Raw genomic sequence first — 24,031 nt, 5'->3', positions numbered from 1 at the left:
ACTTGGCCTTGGCTAGCAGTACTTGTGTTTCATTGAAGAAAAGGAATGCCTCACCTGGAGCCCCACCACCAATTTGTGGTGTCCTTACATCAGCATCTCATGCAGCAATTAGGATGATTAAAACAGAAAAACAAAATTTCCTTTGCTTGACTACTAGACTTTTTAATATTAGCTGTTTCCAAGCAATAGGGGATCTTCATAGACTTAACAGTTTGGAGAAAGAGGGGGTTAACCCTTTTCACAAAGATTGCCCCTCCCCTCTGGCAATTAGGTTTGGAAAAGATGCATTGGTTTTTTTCAAGCCTCATTGCTGAGGAGGTATGTGTGTGAGTAGGATGAATGAATAGTTGTGGGTTATGTGTAATAGTGGGTGTGTGGTGCTTGATATGTGTGGATGTGTATGAAAATGCTGTGTGACTGGGTGCATATGAGTGGGAGTGTGTCTGTGGTGGCCTTTCCACTTTTTGCATGTCCATGCCCACCCATGGCATGAGGCCTCTGGAAGTTTAGCCACCATGGAATGCAGGTCTGATGTAATACATAATTAACTGCTGGACTTAATTGTCACAAGATGTCATTTTTTCTAGACCCTACAACAAAAAAAGATTAGTCAGATTCATAGAGGACAGGCTTTGTCAGTGGAAACTAGGCATAATGGTGTTGTTTTTAAGCCCCATTCTGAATTTGGACCCTGTTGCACTCCTAATTATATCTTTTAGGGGACTTAATGGGGCTGAATCCTTTCCCACATACTCTACCTGCAAGCTCCCTTCTCTTCTCACTTACTTACCTTGTAGCAAACAGCCTCTCCCTCTGTTGTCTGGCATGCTGTAGCAGCAGCCTCTACAATGCAGTCATACCTCGTGTTGCGTTCCGCTCATTACGGAATTTCAGCTTACAAAAGTGTTTACTTCTGGGTTCACCGCCCACGCATGCACAGAAGCAATCTGTGCGCTTTGCGCACACGCAGAAGTGCTCAATCGCGCCACACACATGCACAGAAGAGGCGCTCTAGTTGCGGACTTTTCAGGGTGTGAACGGTACCCCGAAACAGATTAAGTCCGCAACTAGAGCATTGTACCAGAAACCCTGAGAAATGTTGTCTAACAGACTTATGTGCCTTAAGAAAGTTGTGTTTTCCAGGGCTTCTGGCACCACTGCAGTGAGAGAAGGTGGCTTGAGGAGTCCAGTGTCAGGCAGAGAGGAGCCATATCAGGCACCACAGCTCTGGTTCAGTCCAAAACAGAGAAGAATAAGAATATGGGGAGAATTACTGTGTGCCTTGTGATGCAAACATATTATGAATGGGAAAAGTTTGTATCTTGGTCTAGGTGTTTTGAAGTTTGGCTTCGTTGATCATTCAGGGGAAGTATACTTCTGACTGGAAATAAACAACAGGTGACTGTCACTGTTGTGCCCTGCTTTTAGTGCGTAATATTTCTGCTGTAACTGCAAAAGTTGCAGCAGTATTTTTTCAGATTACAGCTCATATACAAGTTCTTTTAACATGTTTCTAATTTAGCTAGTCTCATACTTGTTTTCATTCATGCTGCTTGTTTATTTAGAATTAGAAAATGTCATGTATTGTGTGTTCTCGTTTGTCTAAATTGGTCAACAATCCCAGTAAATTAATTCGATTTGTGTCCAGCTTGTGAGTTTCCCAGAGAAATCTCAATGGCCAGAGTCAGGACTAGCAAGCAGTCACCTTGTCTCTGTTGCTTTGAATAGGATGTTGCAGTATATGCAGCCAACACTTGCACCATCCTAACTTGACTAAACTTGAATAAAATCCTTGAATGACAAAGTGTGAGCCTCAGCTTTTGATTCTTAGTAGATTTGGCCCATAATCTTGACACCAGACATTTATTTATTTTACTCTTTATTATTACATTATATTCCACCTTTCCTCCAAGGAACTCAAGGTGGCGTACATGATTCTCCCCTCTTTCCATTTTAATCTAACAACCCAGAAATTGTTGGATTCCAGTTCCCATGAGTCCCACCCAACATAGCCTATAGACGGTAAAGAGGGTTATTGTCCAAAACGTCTGGAAGATACCAAGTTAGGGAAGACTGATACAGATTTAGGCACAACTTCTGCAAGTATGAGGCAGAGGTTCTTTTTCATTCACAAATGATTAGTGCTGAACTTCCTAGGTTTCTTAGAAACATCTTTCGGATCAGTAAAAAGGTCATGGTGGCTATGCATAGATCATGAGTTACCTAGGCCATTTTCAGATAGCACACAACCATGTATTCATATTTTGAAAGCAGAAACACATGCTGACATACATTTATGGCTCTGTTTCTGTATTTGTCTTAAAAACACCACAAGTGCACGCCATAAGCAAAAGATTTAGCATGAATCATTACAGAGTCTTACTGCCAAGCAGAGAAAAACTATGCTTTAAAAAAGAAGTCACACTCTTATAAGGTTGCAAAACTAATTAATGCAATGGTCCAGGATAGCTAAATAAATTCCTGGCAACGCTGTTGGGCAAACCATGAGTAATTAATTGGCTTAAACAAACCATCTAGTGTTTGGGGGGTGGAGGTGTGGATTTCCAGAAACAAGCACAGCTGGCTATTTAACTCTTTCCAGGCCTTACATGCCAAGCTCTACTTTGCCTTGCAGATCTACTGTAGTAATGACCGCTCCCCGCTTAAAACGGGGGGCGCCCTTTGCGTGGACGCGTGCAGCCCCTAGATCTGGAGCGGCTCCAACAGCATAGGCTTGGCTTTGCCTTCCCTCAGGTGGGATACCTGGAGGTCTCCGCCTACCTCAGTCAGTTGTCCAATCCCACCTGGGGGAAGCGTTGCCAAGGAGACCAGGCCAGGTAGGGGAGGGATTACCTGCCCACACAATAGAGGGAGGATCTTACCTGGGAATCCTCACTTGGCTCCAGAGCTTCTCCCACCCTACCCACCCTCAGTTAATGTCTTATTTTGCAGGTTAACTTTTCTTCACAGGTTTTGCAGGTTAACTTTTCTTCACAAGTATGCGGGCGCTGCTACGTTAAGGTCGCTGTTAAAGGGCCGGAAAGGAATTTCCCTGCATTGGCAGGTTTCGCCTTTCCCGTAGCAAAACGTCACAACTTTGGCGGTATCAGGCTTTGGGCGGAATCCTTTAGTCCATCTTCCTCTTTGCGGCGGCGATACCAGGGTTCCCCGTTAAAGGGGTTTTCTGAAGGGAGGCTTTGACCGTACGCCGAAAGGTTGTCATTGCTCTCCCCTGCGGCGGCGGCGTAACGGGGGCGGCTATCTCTGCTTGAACATATGTTTTCCAGAGCCGGCCCATCCCCCCCACACACACTGGATAACCCTGATGCTCCCTAGGTCCCCGGCTGGGGACTGGGGAGGGAGAACGCCCAATGCCTGAGCCAAGGTCTACCCACATTTGAAATTTAATAAAGTTGTGGCCAATTTAATCCCATAGCACGTTGTCTTGAGTCGTTATTCCACATGACGGGACCGCGCGGGATCTGGGGACTCCGCCTGTCCACGCAAAAGCACCATTAAGAATTTCACTTACTCACAGCACACATTCTTTGTGTCTAGTCATTCAAATTAGTGTTGATTAATAATAGAGCTGAAGCCAATACAGCTGTATGCCCTGAACAACTGCACTTTCCATGTTAATAACTGTCTTGTGCCATGTGTCAACACAAATGCTAAAGTTATAATGAATGCCAGATATGTTTCTTCTGCATTAAAGACATGTGCTAGTGGTGTTTGGAATGGAAGAAAAAGGGTGAGGAAAGGATAGTGTCATATCAGTAATAGGTAATGGAATTGTTGTTTCTTTCCTTATTTGGTAAAGTCCAAAGCAATTTAATAATTTCTATTGTTCTCAAGAAAATACAAAAGGTAATATATAAAGGTAGAGGTAAAGGGACCCCTGATCATTAGGTCCAGTCGTGACCGACTCTGGGGCTGCGGCGCTCATCTTGCTTTATTGGCCGAGGGAGCCGGCGTACAGCTTCCAGGTCATGTGGCCAGCATGACTAAGCCGCTTCTGGAGAACCAGAGCAGTGCACGGAAACGCCGTTTACCTTCCCGCTGAAGTGGTACCTATTTATCTACTTGCACTTTGACGTGCTTTCAAACTGCTAGGTGGGCAGGAGCAGGGACCGAGCAATGGGAGCTCACCCCGTCACGGGGATTCGAACCGCTGACCTTCTGATCGGCAAGTCCTAGGCTCTGTGGTTTAACCCACAGTGCCACCCGTGTCCCTGACTAGAAATTACACTTCTGCCTACAAGCCAACAAGCAATCTGAAGCAGATTACACGGAGAACATAGGAGCCAGCTGCACGGGGCCCTGGGTCCCTGGGTACCCATAATAATAAAATTGTGGGGGCTGGGCACCCACAAAGTCAATGAGAAAAGCCAGCAGGTAGCAGCGGCGCTGCCTCCAAGAGAGAAGCAGTTCAGCTCTGTCCTCCGCAGCCAGCCAGTGAGGCCCTCTTTTATGGGGGGGCCCTCAAACACTAAGGCAGTGTCTCTGCCTCTGAGTCTGAGCCCATCACCACAGAAAAGGGTCCCTCGCTGGTTGTAGGTAGGAGGAGCTAACACCACCAGCCGCCACAATGCAGTATGTGCATGTGATGTCTCATGTCCATGCTGTGGTGGCAGGCACCCACAATCTTAAGGACGAGATGGCACCCCTGTTGGACAGCAATACTGGAAGCAAAGTCCCTTAATATTGACTGGATACTGAAAACCCTTAATGATAGCAGCAAAATAAACCCCACCCTTACATGGCACTCCAAAACCAATCCATATTAGGGCAGGAGATATATGTGTTCCAATGCTGGACATACATTTTTTGTAGGTATGCATGCAGACACAAACACGCACACCCGGCTTTGAGTGTATGAAGTGTGTAAACTTTCTCTCTTACCTGCCAGGGTACCCAGTAATTTGGCATAGTAGTTTCATAGAGAGTATGTCAGGGTTCAGTTGTAGATCTCAACAGCTACATAAAACCACTGGCAGTTGTTGTTTACAACTTTCCCCTTTTGGGCTGTTTGGTTTCAACAAAATTGTTTTCTATGTCTTCTTTATTTGTTTTTAATGTTGTCAGTTGTTGGTGTTATATTAATCTAACTTATTCATTCTATATATCATCCACTGATATTAGTGAGGCCTAAATTAGCCATGACCAATTTATGTCCCACTGATTTAATTGGGTCTACTCTAAGCATAAATATCTGGATCCAACCCAGCAAGTTTAGACACTTAGCAATTTATAATAAATGATGATGTCAGATAAATGAAAACCTGGCAAGCCTGCTGATTACAGGCCTCGTTCTGTCTATGGAAGAACTAGACCACATGAAGCATAAGATCAGAAACTTCAAAGCATCTTGCTAGGAGGTCTTCATCCTCATTCATAAAAGATCCTTCTTTTTTCTTCTAACACAGGACAAGGGTTAAATCTCTGTATTTGTTTGCCTTATTGTAGTTGCAGCAGTGATGTATTTCAAGCCAAGTATAGCTTGCTTTCTTGGATATTGTTTGGTAAGTGAAATTAGTCTGTTCTATTAAACTATGTGCTGGACCACCCAATAATTTCCACACACAAGCTGCTGAGCATGACCAGATGGTTTTGTACTTTTGATTCCGACAAACAGAACTCCAAAAGTTATGTATCAACTAAAGATAGATGTTTCAAGGGGTGGGTGGGGAAAATGCCCTTGATATTTTTCAGATCCCACTGAGGCAAAGATTTCATTTAAGTGCAAATTCTAAAAAGAATTGTCTACAAATGTTCAGTTCAAACATATATTATCGTACACTATATTATATGCCAGAGACTGTCATATACTAATATAAAATTCTACCTTTGTTTTTTATATGTATACACAGACGATTTTGCAGAAGAAGAGGAGGTTCAGTCCTTTGGCTATAAGAGGTTTGGTAAGTTAAATCCTCACATTTTCATAGTGTTTAAACTGAGAAGAAAAACTTCTTCAGACATAGCACAAAAGTGTTGTGAATGTTTACAACTAGCATGTAATTCACACTTTAAAAGGAAGAGACAAGATATTTGACTGGAGGTTGAAAGTGTTGGAATACGTTTGGAGAAGATGTGTTAGTTGTATAAAGTTTACTTATTATAGGGAACTGTTTTCATCACTTGCTTATTTATGTCATTGTTTTTGCCAATCATTGTGATTCAGAAGGAATCGTTCTTTACTAGCAACAGAGAGCCATGCCATCTTGATACTATGACTTAAGTCACTTCCTGACATTGGTCTTAATAGTGACAGTAGCAACAAGAGAAGGCATGAAACACAAAGTGCATTATAAAAGTATTGTTTCCTGTTGTGAGTCTGAAGTACCATCACTGTTCAGGTCCAACAATAGCCTTCCCAACTCTGTGCATCTCCTGCTAGCCCATGTGGACTAACACTGAGCAGAATGGGGAATTTCCCCCTTCCCCTCTACCCATGTGGTTTGTGAGTGCTTGGTATCCTTACCTAGTACCTTAAAGACCATTTGCAACAGCTGATGATAATTAATTTATTAATCACCTTATATCTATATATATCTCAAGTTGATTTACAGATTATCATAAAAGCAGCTAAAACGGTTTTCAAAATAGTACAGAAACAGCTGAAAATATAACCACATAAGCTTTGTGTAAGCGAGTCATAATGAATGCTCAGTAAACAAGACTGGAGGAGCCTTGAGTTTTAAATTGGAAGCCTTTCCATTGACTTCCAGCATGGTGGCTTTGTAGTGTATGAAAATGTAATGTCCTGTGAATAATTTAAAAATACTGCTCCGCAATACAACGAAGTAATAATTAAGCATTGCAGCTGAGAAGCATTTTCAAGATCTATTATGTGACAGAACAGGTACAAATATCTTAAGTTTTCTTTTGTCCCCCATGAATTGACCCACTTTAAACTATAGTAAATCTCTTCTGATGATTTCAGAAGCATCATATTACTAACGAGAGAGACAGTAGAGTGGGAAGCTTTTATAGTGTTGGCAGCAGGAAGGAATTTAACAGACTGAACTAAAACAAGGAGAGGGTAAAGGCATTTTTACCTCATCCCCCCTCTCCTCAAATACACTTCAGGGACACCTCCTCACTCTAGGATTCTGTGTTCCTTAGAGGTTGAAGGCAATCTTATATTTGGAAGAAAGCCCTTTTAAAATAGTCTAAACAGTGAATTTTCCCTCCCTCAACAAACATGCAATCCCACATCCTCTGTCCGTGGGATCACTAACTTATTGAGTTCACTTGAAATGCCAGATTATGCTACCATTCCCTGCAATAGGCAAAACCATAGTCTCGCTGAATTGAGCCAAAAGAGTATTAAATAACAACCAGTGTGGACTCTGGCCTTCTTTGAAAGTGCTTGGAGAAATATGAGCTTGTAGTGTGTGCTCTCTCTCTCTCTCTCTCTGTGTGTGTGTGTGTGTGTGTGTTTATTTAAACAGTGGAGGAAAGTCACAAGGTTAGGAGAAGTTCTTTGTCTAAATTTTCATCTTCTTCTGCATTTAAATTAGCTTAGAAAGTAGATGACTGAAGGGACATGTTGAATTCACGAGTCGGAAGGAAAATAAAATAAAATAAAACAAGTTCTGTACAAGTTCAGCGCCATCCAAGGCTTAAGACAATGAAAAGAATCTAAACATCTTCCTTAAAACATAGAGATTGTATGAACATACATATAAGTGCAATGTGTCAGTAACTCCTATCTATGAAAGTTTGTTGAAGTACAATCTCCTTTTGCCAGTGCCACATACCTCTGACTGCAAGAGGACGAGACCACAACATGAGTAATTGATTTTCCTGGCATGTCCCTGCTTATAAAAACTCCCCATGACATCTGGTTGACCTCTGTCAGCAGATGCAAGAATGCTGAGTTAACTGGACCACTGACGTGACCCAACCTGGTGATTTTTATGCTCTTAGGAATAGCTCCTCAGTGACAGAATGGTGTGTTCATCCATTCCAGGGATACTATGGTGTGCAAAGGAATCGCCAAGAGTGACCGGTTTGCTGATTCAGATGTTCATTATTCTAGTCTGCCGTGTTAACAGGATATAAATGACAAAGCACCTTTTCTTATCACTCTTAGTTAGACATCAGTCAGGGAGTAGCTTCTTTGAAGGCAACTGCTCCAGATAATGAACCAGAGATTTATGTATATTCTGGGAAGCTGCCACCAGAACGAACCCCTTCCTAAACCAGGAACTTTTTGTTTTAAAACACCCAGTGAAAAAAATTGTGGAAGATGACTTGTCAGAGATAGAGTTATACATGTACTTCCAAAAATTCCCTTTGCTATTTATTTATGTATTATAAGGGAACATTGGTTTTGATGATACATAATTGCTTTGCATTTTAAATCTAGAATTACACCCATCACGATGGTGATGATAATGATACCATTTTCCTGGTTGTTCCAAATTGTTGTTCTATGAGGGGGTGTCCTGTGCAGAGCCATCATCATCATCATTATTATCCCATTTCCTACTGATAGTTCCCATATATTTTCACCCATTGCAAAGATGTCCCTATAGCAAAAAGCTACCACCACCATTTTGTTAATTATTCCTCTATAGCCCTAGTATCAGAGGTAGTGTTATCATGAATTCGGGGGGGGGGGATCTAGAAAGTTGAAAAAACTATTTTACAAAATGTTTTGATGGCTGTTCTTTGCTTCACAATTCTCATGGTCATGAAGAAGAATGGGGCAGCTGTGTGTACCATGCACTGTTTTCCAGCCAGTGGTTCTTGACCCCATGGGTGTCACAGGATGGGTTGAAAAGAAATTAAAATGATGTACTAAACCAAAGTTTATATTTACACAAATATATTTTAATATAGGAGTACAACATTCTTTTTCAGTCCTTCAAAAAGATATGTGTGTGTGTTTGGCATCCACTAGATAGATAGATAGATAGATAGATAGATAGATAGATGGTTTTGTTGCTTTGTTGCAAAGATATGATGCTGCAGGTGGGATGCAGCTTTTTTTATAAGTTTGTTTCCAAGTGCAACAAACATACAGTATACCTCAAATAGTTACAGTATTTTTTTAGCTTTGCCTTTGGGTTAATATATAGTATCTGCAGTACTACACACAAATATGTTACCTCTACTCCATTCACAAAAAATGTTAAAATTACACATTATCAATTAAAATACTTTTTAAAAAGTGTGATTAAACTGGCCACCTTATTTTGAAGAAATAGCTGCCTTGAGGGACCCAATCTGGATTCATTGCAATTTTCTGCTGAAAGTCACTTTCTTTAGCTGATACCCAACCCCACAAGGCAAACAGCATCTTTGGGTACAAATAACAGCCTGGAGTGGTGGTCACAAACTATCTGGGTGGTGGTCACAAACTATTTTTCAAGTGCAAAGAGGATCACTAGTCTAAAAAAGTTGAAAGACTCTGATATTGTGTGGGGTACACACACACACACACACACACACACACACACACACACACATGTTCTGTAGATTTGCTATGATTCTGCTGACCTTAAATCACAGTCCTAAGGAATGTTACCATAGTATAGACCAAGTTTCCCCAACCTGGTGCCCTCCAGATGTTTTAGACTAAAATTCCCAACTGCTGATGTAGAAGATAGGGGAAGGTAGGGGAAAGCTGCTATAGAAAGTGCAGAAGTAAATTACTGAAAATTCTTCATGCTTGGTTGCCTGTGGCAGAGCTCAAGGAACCCCATATTGCTTTTCTGTCAGCACAGTGAAACTGTAACCAAGCCTTTATCCAAAGTGCAGAGATCCTAAATGCTAGCCAAGAAACAGCAGGAATAGTAATTTTATTTAGTCTTGCCTCTTTTGAAAATGTCATTTGCCCTTTTGCAATGAGCTATCCAAACAAGGAAACAAAACTTTCTCTTGCTTGTTTTGAGCCCATGTGGCTTTCTAGATGAATGCTTAAGCATGTAATGAAAGATATAAGAAATGGGAGACTTTGGTAAAGAAAATATGGAAGAGTGTTGAGCAATAGCTTCTATTTTATTTTCCATTTTCCATACATAGATTGATGCCAATGATTCTACCAGAAAACCTTAGTGTTGGGGATGGGCAGTGAAGCTGAATTTGTTCAGTGAATTATTGGAACTTCCAGAACAATTCATTATTTGGACCTGTCTGCGTGAGGTGTTCTTAATGTCTCATTTTAACATGAAAAAGCAAATTATTATTTTTCCATTCTCTAAGGTGTTGTCTAATGTTGTCACACATACAAATGCTTTGTTTGCCTGATAGAGCTGCCAGGTTTTTGAAAGACAGCTTTCGTGGAAAAGAGTGGGGAAGGGGGAAATCAGAGTTAAGCACAATATATCTTCTTCAGTCAAACGGCATGACTTTTGAGGCAGCCACCAGCTGCTTCTTTAGCTGTCTTCTTGGGTTAAAGTTGTCCCTATTCTGAATGAGGCAGGCCTGTCTTGGTTACTTCCCAAATGGTCATTATAAACATGTAACTGCTAGTCAAAGTAAGATACAAGCCCTTCGCAAAATTAAGCAACACCCATTTAAACATGTGGCAGTCTGCCTACACAAGCTCAGTAAAACATGTTATGTAACAGATTTTGGCCACTGTGTTTAAAACTCGTGTGTGTTTTTCCAGTGGCACCATTTCTTCTCACTTCTGTAAGAATACACCTTCTCCCCCCCCTCCTTTTTAAAAAAGTCAGTGATAAAGACTTTAATTTTTTATATTTTTCTTGCATACACCTGACCATGGAACAGTCCAAGTAGATACGATTTCAGTGTGTTACTTGTACAGTGGTACCTCAAGTTACATACGCTTCAGGTTACATACACTTCAAGTTACATACACTTCAGGTTACAGACTCCGCTAACCCAGAAATTGTACCTCAGGTTAAGAACTTTGCTTCAGGATGAGAACAGAAATCGTGCTCTGGTGGCAAGGTGGCAGCAGGAGGCCCCATTAACTAAAGTGGTGCTTCAGGTTAAGAACAGTTTCAGGTTAAGAACGGACGTCCGGAATGAATTAAGTACTTAACCCGAGGTACCACTGTATGTGCTTTCATATATCCATAAGTTACGAGTGAGACATTTGTTCATACACCTGAATGAGCACACCCACAGTGCAATCCAATCCATATCGGCTCAGAGGCAAGTCCATTGAACTGAGTGACACTGAGCTCAGCCATTGTTTATTTTACATCATGGTTTAGTCAAGAATGTGTCTGCTGCCTCCAGGCCACACACACACACACACACACACACACACACACACACACACACACCAGTCCAGCTTATCCCTGTGAGCAGCACAAACAAGCCATAGTATGGTTTGTTATGTTGTGCAAACCTGAATAACAAACCGTGAGCATCAAGCCAGAAATAGGCCCAGATTTGTTCTTGGCTTATGGCTCATAGTTTGTTTGAAACAAACTACAGTCCGAGATCACACAGCACGACAAGCTATACTATGGCTTGCTTATGCCATGCACGGCACCTGCAGAGGTAGGAAACATATTCACAGTTAAGACATAAAATGAGCACAGCTACTTCTGGATAAGTAGGCATAGAATTGTAGTCTTAGGTTGCATGTAAAATGTTGTTTTTCTCAATCAGAAATCATTCATGCTCATCTTCAGCATGTGACTTTCTAACTATATTGATTCTAGATCCTATTGTCCACAAAGGCTGGGTGTGGTTACTTGATTCCCATTTGAAAACACTCACCTTAATTACGTAATCCACACCTTTTCCTCCCTGCACATGATCCAGCTAAATAAGGAAGGAAGTAGTGATTACATTCCTGGTATATGCCCACCCACAGTGTTATTGGGACTGCCATTTGTTTTAATCTGTTTTCAAATGGGCACACTGCACAGTAATGCAGAATCAATTTGCAATGAGCTTTTATTTTCTGAATGAAACCCGTCTCTCAATAAGTAAAATACTTATTCAGGGGCAAAATACTGTGTGTGAACTATGTGGGGGGAAAGCAAATACTCAGTCACCGTTGATTCTGGAATTGTGTGTACGGAGTCTTCATTCCTAAAATCCAGCCTGTCTTGATGTAATCTACTCATTAAAGAATCCTAATAACGATCAGTCTCCCTCTCACACAGACATGTGGTTGAGAGAATCTTCTATGATACACAGTGCCTTTGTTAAAGAGTCTGCATCCTCATTATGGCCATCCAACCTTCTGTTTTGTTGTTTACTCTTAAAGATAAAGGGTAAAGGGACCCCTGACAATTAGGTCCAGTCGTGGCTGACTCTGGGGTTGCGGCGCTCATCTCGCTTTACAGGCCGAGGGAGCCGGCGTACAGCTTCCAGGTCATGTGGCCAGCATGACTAAGCCACTTCTGGCAAACCAGAGCAGCTCATGGAAACGCCATTTACCTTCCCGCCAGAGCGGTACCTATTTATCTACTTGCACTTTGATGTGCTTTCGAACTGCTAGGTGGGCAGGAGCTGGGACCGAGCAACGGGAGCTCACCCCGTCACAGGGATTCGAACCACCGACCTTCTGATCAGCAAGTCCTAGGCTCTGTGTTTTAGACCACAGCGCCACCTGCGTTGCCTTGTTTACTCTTAAATGTAATCCTATTTCAGCTTTCCACAGAAATGCATCCTATTTTAGCTTTCTTCATACATACATATAGACTAAACCTTTATTTTGCTGGGCTTCTCTCTTAATTAAAGCAAGCAAACAAACAAACATTGAGAACTGTCAGTGATCAACAGGTGGATATGGAGAAGAATGGCAGGTTGTACTAGTTTCTCCAAGGTCAAACTAACGTCCTTTTTCTAGTACTTTTCTGGTTGTTCAGCTGACCATGACTGCTTGGGGAATGATATGCAATAGGGAATTGGGAAGCTCTGTCTTCTGCTTTCCTTATGTGCCTAACATTTGAAAAGTACACTATACTAAAAGCATGTTGTTGCTATTATTTCTGGGCCACCCTTTCTCTCCATTAGGAATGTAGCACAGTGTACAGTAGGACCTCAGGTTATGTTACCCGAAGGTAATGTAAAGTTTAGGTTGCGAAAGTGGCCAACCCAGAAGTGTTTCACCGCATGCACAGAAGCGGTCTACCGCCGCGTGCATGCGTATAACAGTGATCCTCAGGTTGCGAAAACCTTGGGATCCAGCCAGACCTCCAGAACGGATCCCGTTCGCAACCAGAGGTACCACTGTACAATATCATCAATTAGCCCAAAGCGCTTATGGTCAAAACCCATAAAAACTCCCTGAGAAAGAAGCTAACTTAAAACTACAATCCATATTACAACTGATGGGAGCATCTACCTTCCAAAAGTCCTGGTGAACTTGTACGAATGTTTTTCGCTGACACCTGAAGGCTACCAGTGAGGAGATTCCTCCCCAGGGAAGAGATTCCATAATTGGGGTGCTGCTACCAAGAAGGACCTGTCTTGTGTAATCACCCTTGGGCCATCACCATTGGCAGCAACACAAGCAGAGCCTCTCCCACTGAACGTAGGGTATGGGCCAGAACATACTGAGGGAGGCAATCTTTTAAATACTTGAGCCCATAGAAATTCAGGGTTTTGTACATCAGTACCAACACCTTGAATTGGTCCCGGTAGCTCACAGTCAGCCAATGCAATGCTTTAAGGATGCTATTAAAGTACATAGTCAAAATCCACTGAAAAGTCCCCCTGGCATACCTCACGGAAATAAATGAGAAATGAATGAGGGCCCTTCCATGCTTTTATGCAATTCATTTCCTTTGAGCAGTGGATTATGGCTTTTATGATTTCTGAACAGAGCTCCATAAATTGTTGGTGAATACTTCATAACACAATTGGCCTTGGATGACAGTAAAGTTTCTTGTATCTTGAATGCCACAAAGGCACTTCAATAAATGAAGAGAAGGCAATTTCAGATTGTACAGATGCAATTATAATGGAAAATACTACTAATAAACACATGTTTTAAAAAATCTCTGTAGTGGGTGAAGTAGGAATATTTCTCTAGCCCTCTAACCAGCATCTGGTTCATACTCAAAGACCATGCTGTAATATTGGCAAAAAACCAGAGGTCATCCTTTACCAATGGAAATTGCTGCAACAAAAATGATATCATATTTCTTTAGTACTCCTTTTGCCATGGCAACAGCATTATATTGCATTAAGTCAAATGGAATTTTATTCCAAAACATACAAATAAGTTGGATTACTACTTCCTACATTTTTTAGTATGAAAGCAGAATTTTCTCCTTGGTTTCTGCAACATGTTTTTTTTAAAAAAGTATATTTCATATCTTGTGGAAAGCACGAAGAAATATTTGTATTCATGATTTGAATAGGTGGGTTTCCAAACACCATCAGTCCAGTAAATCTGCAGATAAACAAACAAACTCATATCCCAGTTGGGAAAGAACTTGACAGCATAATGTCATAAGGATCAAGCTAATCGGCCTTTTCATTTTAAAGAGAACTTCAAGATACTTGGCTCAGTCAGTTTCATCACATGTTCCTAGTCTGGCACTCCAATATTGTGCAGCTGGTAGCACAGGAAATATCATGGGGGAAAGACAGCAACATGTCCCCTAGGATAACTCTCTGCCACCCACTGTAGCTGCCCATTATAGTGGATTATCTCTAAGCACCCTAATGTGCTTTGTGGACGAGCACATGATCAGTCTTGGATCAATGTTGTCCAAAGTGTTATCTCTACCACATAGCTATATTTGTGGGAGTGCTGGCAATTAAAATATTCTTTGCTATCTTGGAGTGCATCATACTGGAAATACTAGGTAAAGGTAAAGGGACCCCTGACAGTTAAGTCCAGACGCGATCAACTCTGGGGTTGCAGTGCTCATCTTGCTTTACAGGCCGAGGGAGCCGGTGTTTGTCAGCAGACAATTTTTCCGGGTCATGTGGCCAGCATGACTAAGCTGCTTCTGACGCAACGGAACACCGACACCAGAGCAGTGCACAGAAATGCCAATTACCTTCCCGCCAGAGCAGTACCTATTAATCTACTTGCACTTTGATGTGCTTTCAAACTGCTAGGTTGGCAGGAGCTGGGACCGAGCAACGGGAGCTGACCCCGTCGCGGGGATTTGAACCGCTGATGTTTTGATTGGCAAGCCCAAGGCTCAGGGGTTTACACCACAGCGCCACCCACGTCCCACTGGAAATACTAGCAGGTGCCAATTTAGTATTAAGACGTCATCCAAAGATAATTGTGCAGCATGGCTGCTTCAATGATCTAAGACTGTGATAACACAGCTAAATCAGCATGCACAAATTCTGGGTTCTGCTGTATCAACCCCACTTTTTGACTACCTTACGCATAGGGTAGCTTGGAATATTTCTTGCACATGGCAGAAATATTCCATGCCTGTAGCAAATCACAGCCATGACACACTGAAGTATGTTATAAACAGGTCTTCAGTTTAGCAAAATTCCAGGTTATTGGGGAGGTCTCCTCATCACTCAGAAACTAAAAACTTGAGACAGTCTGCTTCCTTACTTATTAGTAAGTAGTAGTGCTTTAACAGACGAGTAGAGCCTACTCCTAAATTATTGTACCACAGTGGAAATCCTGTGTGGAATGCAAATTGTGTATGCAAATTGTTTGATGGAATCTGATGTTTATATAACTTGGTTAAAATTATATATAGCGATATGCTCTTAGAACTGTAGAGTTAATCTAGTACATAAAAGGCGACCTGTTTCCTGTCTGCTAGGATGCATTTATCTCAGTCACCAGTAGTTAAACAGTCCAGCCTCCAGTTTTTGTTGGCACCAGGTTTAATAAAACCGAATGAAGACAGCTATATTTTTCGGTCCAGTGTTTGATGTGTGTAGTGCTGAGAACAGCAAAAATGGAGAACAAAGTGCAACAGAGCAGGAACAACAGTTGTTGCAGAAACAGTTGTGGTTGGTGAAGGCATCTGATGCTTCAAAATTTGAAAATCCCCTATTGTGGAATGATGAAAAACAATTTGTTGTTGAGCAAAATATAAGCTGAGTTTTTCATTATAGCAGCATACCTCTTCCCGTTGTTTTGGACACATTTCCTCAAAATACATATTTCTAATACTCATTCATAGAAAGAAATATTAAAAACTTCAACTGCTCCAACTGGCATGTATTAAAGTTCTCTCTTTGCTCTGACTTGAATTGTTTTGGTTTATATACTGTACTTAACTTCATCAGATTGGAATATGTGATACAGACATATTTCAAGACAAGGTTAAAAACATCTGCAGTTTAGAAACAGGGTCCCTAGGGAGGGTGTTAAATCCAGAGAGTGCTGATCTGTTTCCTGTCTTTGTTATGATTTCTCCACTGTAACTGAATATCCCTCTGAGCTACAGCAAATGAGAGTTATCCTAGTACGGCTGTGTCAGCAGTCCAAGAATTGCTGGCATTACCTCCCCCTTTCACGTATTCCTAGCTAACTTCCAGAATCCCAAAGCAGATTTTTATTCATTTACATTTTAAACTGTTCTATCAGAGGTTGCTTTGAATGAAATGGACATTTGCCTCATGCTCTCATCCTCTGTATGTTAAAAGAACAAATGTAAGTCTTAGTCCAGAGATACCTATGTACCCAGAAACATAGAATTGTAGAGTTGGAAGGGACTACGAGGGTCATCTAGTCCAACCCTCTTTTTCCCCACCATGGGGCACGAACCCATGATCCTGAGATTAAGAGTCTCATGCTCTACCCACTGAGCCAACTGACCAAAACTACACAAGAATGAAACACAAAACATTGCTCAGTTTAAGACACATTGCATGTTATGTCCAATTAAATTAAGACAACCTAGTCCTGGTCAGGTATACCCTAGTACAGAGCTTTCCAAACTTTTCAAGTTGGTGACACACTTTTTGGACATGCATCATTTTGCGACACAGTAATTCAGTTTTACTAGCAAACCAGAGGTTAAGCTAACCCTTTCCAACCCCAAGAGGAGCATGGGGAGCATTTGTGCAACACACCTACACACTGCAGCTGACACACTAATGTGTCGCGGCACACAGTTTGGAAAGCTCTGCCTTAGTACATTTAGTGAACAAGAGGACTGCAGTTGTGCTCCACTCAGAATTCAGCAAGGTCACAGGACATCCTTATAGGATTCTCAAGGGGGAAAGAAATCTGCCAGAAGGTGTGTAGTCAATGGTTGGAAAAACCCATGCAAGGCATAGCAATAAATGGGTCAACAACATAACAGAAAGAGCTGTCCATCATGGTTCTGCAGACGTCAGTGTTGTGGCCAGTACTCTTCACTATGTACAACCAGAGTTCATTACATTAAAAGTATTATGTCCCAAGATTTAGGAAGTAATATTATTAGGTTACATAGCACTGGTAACACAGTGGTACCTCGGGTTACATACGCTTCAGGTTACATACGCTTCAGGTTACAGAGCTTTGCTTCAGGATGAGAACATAAATCGTGCTCCGGCGGTGCGGCGGCAGCAGAAGGTCCCATTAGCTAAAGTGGCGCTTCAGGTTAAGAACTGTTTCAGGTTAAGAACAGACCTCCAGAACGAATTAAGTACGTAACCAGAGGTACCACTGTATATTGTTTGGACTGTGCTGAATAATACATGTCAAACAACTTGGAAAAGATTCAGAAATGTACATAAATGATAAAAAATTTAAATGAAAGACCCTGCAAGGACAGGTAGAAAGAACTGGATTTGTTCACCATATGTGGAAAAGAGTATGAGAGGAGGATCATACAGTACAGTTAAAAACAGACTAGCTTTAGATCAAGTTGCAGAAGAAACTTGTAATTTTATTTCTAGGAAGTTTTCAAGGGAAGGTTGGGAATGCTTTACTACAGGACTTACTGCTTCCCATTCACTGCCTTCCACCATACAATTTAATGATCGAGATTAGAACAGATTTGTTTAAGATGTTCTGGTTTCTTAGGCAAAGAAAATTAAATAGCTGTAAAAATATTGCAATATGATTGTGGAATTGGTTTGGATGATATCTTTGGGTCCCAACAAAGCCTTTGTATTTGAAGACTGAAGTAGAAAGGACTGCTGTTAGCCAGGCCTGTAAGCACTTTTGATTTTCATGTCTTAAAAGTTGGAGAAGAGCAGGTGTGTTACCATTAAAGACAGCTGGATGATGATGCTTTTTCAAGAGGGGATAGGCCTTTACCATCCCTTCAACTGGCTGGAGGCCACATCACCTAGTATGCAGGAGAACAATAAACCAAAGAGCTAGTCTTTGGTCTTTAGCTGAAGCTGGGAGCTGGAAATGAGATGTAAAGGCTTGTCTTCCTCTGTGATGAATCCAAAGCAATGACTTTGAGGACCCCACCCCCATAAAAACCTAATGCAAAAGCAAGATCTGTGGAGTGTTAGTGCCATGTACCTTTCTATCTTATGCCCAGATCATATATACAGTGCTCCCAAGGCCAATAAAGTGAGATGAGTGCCGCAACCCCAGAGTCGTCCGTGACTGGACCTAATAGTCAGGGGTCCCTTTACCTTTACCTTGGGTTAAGAACTTAATTCGTTCTGGAGGTCCGTTCTTAACCTGAAACTGTTCTTAACCTGATGTACCACTTTAGCTAATGGGGCCTCCCGCTGCTGCCATGCTACCACCACGCGATTTCTGTTCTCATCCTGAAGCAAAGTTCCTAACCCGAGGTACTCTTTCTTCGTTAGCAGAGTCTGTAACCTGAAGTGTATGTAACCCGAGGTACCACTGTATGTGTAAATAAAACAATATATCCTAAAGACATCACTGATTACAAAATTATTGATGGTAGTACCTACCAAACTCATAGTAGGAACTATAGATTTTGGCTGTGTGCTACTACTAGAACAAAACTGAGATGTTTATAGCTCATCCTTTCATCTTGTAGCTGATGGTTTCCCCCCGTTGTTTACTTTTACAAACTTAAGTGATAATTTACTTTAAGACTGGCTTTGCAGTGATCCTTTCCTAAATCCTTTGTTGGGTGCCGGAAGATTATACCTCCCCTACTGGGTTAATTTTGTTTGTTTGTTTTCATTCTTCCTTGGTAGAGAGATGGACATCTGGCAGCTTTTTGATGCTTTCTGTAATGATCTACGTGTTCTCAGGCTGCTTAAGCTGCCAGGGCTGACCGCCACTGAAAGACAGCACAGCTAGTCAGCATATTTCTTGGTCTTGGAAATACACTGCTTGGAAAGTCTGGAACTCACATTGCTTCGCCTTGAACTAAGCAGTGGAGACTAGCCAATAGATTTCCAGTAAACTGTACATATATTTAACACAGAGGAAGTATTTGAACCATGCCCTCTGTGAGACTTCTGCACAAAATGAGAATGGTGCCAGAAAAGACACCAGTTCTAGGAGTGACATGCAATTTATATGCCCACTCTTCAGGGTAGGCAAAATATATTTTGAAAAAATGAACTTAACAGACTTCAGTCCATTAATTTCAATGGATCTGTCCTGAGTGTTAACTTAGTTTGATACAGCCTACTGTACATATATTTTGTGCAGGAAATGTAAGATTTTCCTTGGTTTGTCCTACTGTTTCTTGCATTTCAAAGCAACAAATAACAAATTCCATACCATCAATTTTCCAGAAATACTTGTGTGCAGAGGTGGACTTAATACATTATGTGAATAATGCATTTACTCATCCTTGCTCACATCTGTAGTTTCCAACAATACTGAATACCTGAGGAACAATTATATGTTAATGTGAACAGCATTGTTGTTGTTGTTGTTGTTTTAAAAATTGTATCTTGTGTTGCAAACAAGTTTATTATTGTTGTTTTTGTATCTTTTATTTTGAAAATAGAGGTAGGTAGGTAGGTAGGAGGAAGGGAAGGAGGGAGGTTGACCTGAGGGGAAGAAGAGCCTGCTTTTATGTAATTGTCTTCTCCATCTTCACAGAGATGGTGATCAGTGCTGCCTAGAGATTACTGTACCAATTATAATGCAGTGAATGCACCTGCCTGCTGCAGTGTGGAAGTATTTATCCCTTACAAAATCATTTTATGAATGTGGACCTGATATGGAAAGGCAGTTTATATGCAGGTCTGTTTCTATTCCTGTGGGTGATCCTTACTAGATCGGGGTATAACTTTGATGCAGACAGGCTTCCTTACAAACACACACATGTTCTTTTAGGATAGTCACTAATTTTTTTAAAAAGTATTTTGACAACTTTTCTGGATGTGGTATAGATGCAATAGCTACGGCACTGATTTTTTACTTTAATGGTCTGAGTCATAGTCTTGTTCATATACTATAAACCAGGGGTGGAAAGGTTTCTTCAGCTTGAGGGCTGTATTCTTTTCTGAGCAACCTTCCAGGGGCCATATGCCAGTCAGTGGAGAGTGGGGGTCAGGGGCAAAAATGGGTGGAGCAACGAATGCAAATTTCACATCTGTACAGCAGGCTAGTTTCTACACACATTCATACACACACTCTTACAATTCAGACAAGGAAGAGACATTTCCAGATTTCCAGAACACATTTCAACCAGGCAAACACTCAGGGGTGGGTGGGGGTGGGGGTGCATGGGTGGGTGGATGGATGTAGCAGGGCCAGTGAGGATGTGGCCTGGGGAGAGGGCTAAGAGAGATTTCCAAGGGCCAAATAGAGAAGCCTGGAGGCCACATCAACATCTGGTCCTGAGACTCTCACCCCTGACATATATTGTTTAATAATGTATGTCCACATATCAAATAGTAATAATTGTTCCTCCAGTGAGCAGAAAATGCATTGCTTTTGCACCATCTCTCAATTAAGATCACATCATGAAAATCCAAGTCTTTCCATTAAGAATAGTACATTCATGGTAGTTCCACCGAAATAGCTAATTTGCTTAGTTTCTGTCTTTCCCATATTGATCTGAATAAACCACAGTTTAAAAGAGTGAAGTAACTTCTTCATAATTGGCACCTTCACTGCTGTTTTTACTTCCAAAAGGAAGAAAATAGGGCAAGGGGTTACTCTTTTGATTTATTAAATTCAGCAAATCTGTGTTATATAGCTTAGAAGCTTGTTAGTTTGCTAGAACAATTTCCCGGTTGTTTCCATAAGAAATATTTCTGGCTCACATTCTTTAAACAAGCTGATTGTTTTGTACAAGTCCAAATTCACATGCCTTTCTAAGTCCTAGTTCAATGAGTCAAGACAATAGGAAGTGCTAGTTTCCTATTACTGTAATTGAATGGAATCACCGCTTTGTACAGATTTGGATTTGAGAAGCAGTCAGACAGATCTCCCATTATTTCCTCTGCAAATATAGGAGCTAATAGTGCAATCAAATGCATATATAATATGAAATAAGCCCCGCTGAATTAAATGGAGTTTACTTCCAATCTTAGGTAAGTGAATATAGCTTTGCTGATTGTGTTGTGTAATACATATAATTTTCTAGTGTGTGCGTTTAAATAAGCATATATATTAATGCCAGGAGAATGATGGACAGCTGTACTGCACATGTGGTAATGATAACTGGGTGATAGATTGCCACCTCACCTGCATATGGCATAGAAAGCACTGCCCCTCCTCTGGGGATACTTGTAACATTCCAAGCTCATGAGTAGCTTCAGGCTGCTGCCAATTTTGTGAAAACTTAACTGGAGAAAAAAAAACCTCTTCTCTCAATACATAGATTTGTTCCGTGATATTGTACTGAATTCAAGTCAAAACAAAATGAAGAATCCATATGTAAGAAGAAGATGGGTGTTGCCTGTGTTATTTTTCTAGAAAAACAGGTGCCAGAACTCACCATGAACGCCTCTCTTGTTCTCTTATAATGGCAATGGCACACACCTGAGAGGTGCCAGAACTGAATTCCAGTGAGTTCCAGCTGAAAAAAGCCCTGGGTACTGCCTGAAATACCCTGGGTATTAGCTTGAAAGTTAGAATGTAAGGATCACATTTCTGTCTCTGGCATTGCTGGTTCTATCAGCACTAGCACGGAAGATGAACCAACTGGTTGTTGAAAGTATCATATTCACATGTAAGCAGGTTTTTGAGTTTATGTTTCTTCCAGTGTTTCTGCTTCATTTTGGCATAAAATGAGTAACCAACCTTTGGAGGATGAGGTTCCTGAGGCAAATGAACCTGCCAGGGTTATCTATTCATGGATAGCAAAGCATGCAATTCGGGTCTGCTTGGTTGATTTCCGGTTTCTTAAGAAGAGCTTTTCAGCTAATTTTCTTTCTTTTTCTTTTTTTTACAATAGTTCTAGATTCTATGTAGAAAACAAAGTACTCATTCTCCATTGATCCTAGAACAAAATGTTGTGTGTAAGCAGCCTATAACATCTGGAAGCATTCCACATAACATTCTAAGCAAGGAAGTTTATTAAATTCCCAGCAATGTTAGGTGTGTGATAACTTAATTTCCAATAAGGTTTTTGACCTTGCTCAGCAGGTTCATGCACAGCTGGGAACAACATGGAACTGTTTCTCTTTTAGTTTAAGAGGCAGCATTGATCGATGTCCTCTTGGCTGGCTAAGAATCAGGAGGTTTTGGTAGAAAGCATTTTGCACCAGATTGGCATGTAATTATGATTTGCTTTTGCTGAATTTAACAGATAACTATGCAGCCAGTTATGCTAAACCTGTTTCTGGATGTGTATCACCTCAGATTGCTGGTCACATTACTGAAGGTTCCTACATACAAATTTCCTACGTTCAGTCCATCTCCAAGAAATGCTAGCATTTGTGTGGAGGGAATTTTTTGTACGGAGGAACATTGACTCAAGAGAGTCTGAAGTGGTTCAGTTCAGATACAGTTCAGAGAACCAGAGATTTTAGGCTGATTCATACAATTTAGTCTCTTCATCTAAAGGTAATATTGCATTTGATGTGTGCTATTTCAAGAGCAGGGATGTGAATGTGGGGTATGGATTTTAGATATAAATGTATGTACTGAAGCAGCAACAGTTTCTGGCTGAGGTTTTTTTATTTTGTTTTTATGCCCTTTCTCTCTTACCCCTTTCTTCTCCTTTAAGTGGTCCTGTTCTATATACATTGGTGATATAAGGCTATTTTGCAAAAATATGTTAAGTATTTTTCCTTTCAATTAAAATAAAATAGAATTTTGCTGGTGAGGAGGAGGGTAATATTAATATGCATGCATCCTTGGTATCAGCCACCTGTAGTCAAAACATAACCTATGAATTACAAGTTTCCCTTTTGCTCCTTAACAAAGCATTTTGTTAATGAAAACACCTCTCCTGTTTATAAAATAGGGATGGAGCACTGTGGAGACAAGTTACAGAAAATGAAATCTTAATTTGTGCACAGAGCTACAAAAATGAACGATGGACACTTGAAAATGTGCAGGGGCCTGTCCTGCAGTTGTTGTGACTGCAGTTACCCATGAGCACAATCTACCAAAAACATTACTGCTGTGCATCAATTTTCCATTAATATTAGTGAGATTTGAGCAGGAGTTTTGTTTAGTTGCACAGCAGCCCAAGTTGGTTGGTTACTTTTTTTCTTTTTCTTTTTTTTTTTTGCTTTTAACATGTATCCTTTCCCTGTTAACATAAACTTTCTCATTTTTATTCCATCCTGCTTTGCGAAAAACCAAATTTTCTGTTCCAGATGACCTGGGTTTAATTAAATACAATCGCAACAATGTCTTGTCAGTGCTTAGCAACAAAACACATTATGTGTCTCATAAGTTACCACAATGCACAGGGGTAGATGGCAAAGTTAGGAAGATAACTCAAGCTGATACATAACAGAGACACTAGCTATACAGAACTATTCTGGCTGACATACTAGGCATGTTAGTCATGGACCATTATTATTGATTTAAGTTTCCTACAGGTACAATAAAGAAACTAAGCAGAAAGGGTTCTCCTAGCTGCCAAAATGACATCAAGAGGCAATTTAACATGTGCATGATGTGATGATATGCACATAGCACGATTTTATTTCTTCTTTGTATTATCCACAAGAGGGGAGGAGATTTGGCTCCTCATATAAATTATTGAGACCAGCATAGCAAAGCAACAGCAGGTGGAATCAGTCATTTATGTCCAGCCATGAATGTATATTTAGTTCTCCCAGT

At 40.9% G+C, this 24,031-nt stretch overlaps 1 protein-coding gene across 3 annotated transcripts in view; it reads left to right on the top strand.

The window, feature by feature from the left end:
• COLEC12 (collectin subfamily member 12) overlaps window positions 1–24,031 on the top strand; it is a 75,132-nt gene that overhangs the window by 8,956 nt on the left and 42,145 nt on the right. For all 3 annotated transcript variants that reach the window (XR_008331494.1, XM_053396420.1, XM_053396421.1), the window contains exon 2: window positions 5,871–5,921. Coding sequence is in view for 2 of the 3 variants with exons in the window: in XM_053396420.1 (XP_053252395.1) it covers window positions 5,871–5,921 (51 nt within the window). In the remaining variant the exon portion in view is untranslated. The remainder of the gene's footprint in view (window positions 1–5,870; window positions 5,922–24,031) is intronic.

The sequence above is a fragment of the Podarcis raffonei genome, chromosome 7 (genome assembly GCF_027172205.1).
Source record: "Podarcis raffonei isolate rPodRaf1 chromosome 7, rPodRaf1.pri, whole genome shotgun sequence".
In the NCBI taxonomy this organism is placed as follows: Eukaryota; Metazoa; Chordata; class Lepidosauria; order Squamata; family Lacertidae; genus Podarcis; species Podarcis raffonei.
This window is presented reverse-complemented; position numbering and strand designations above follow the sequence as displayed.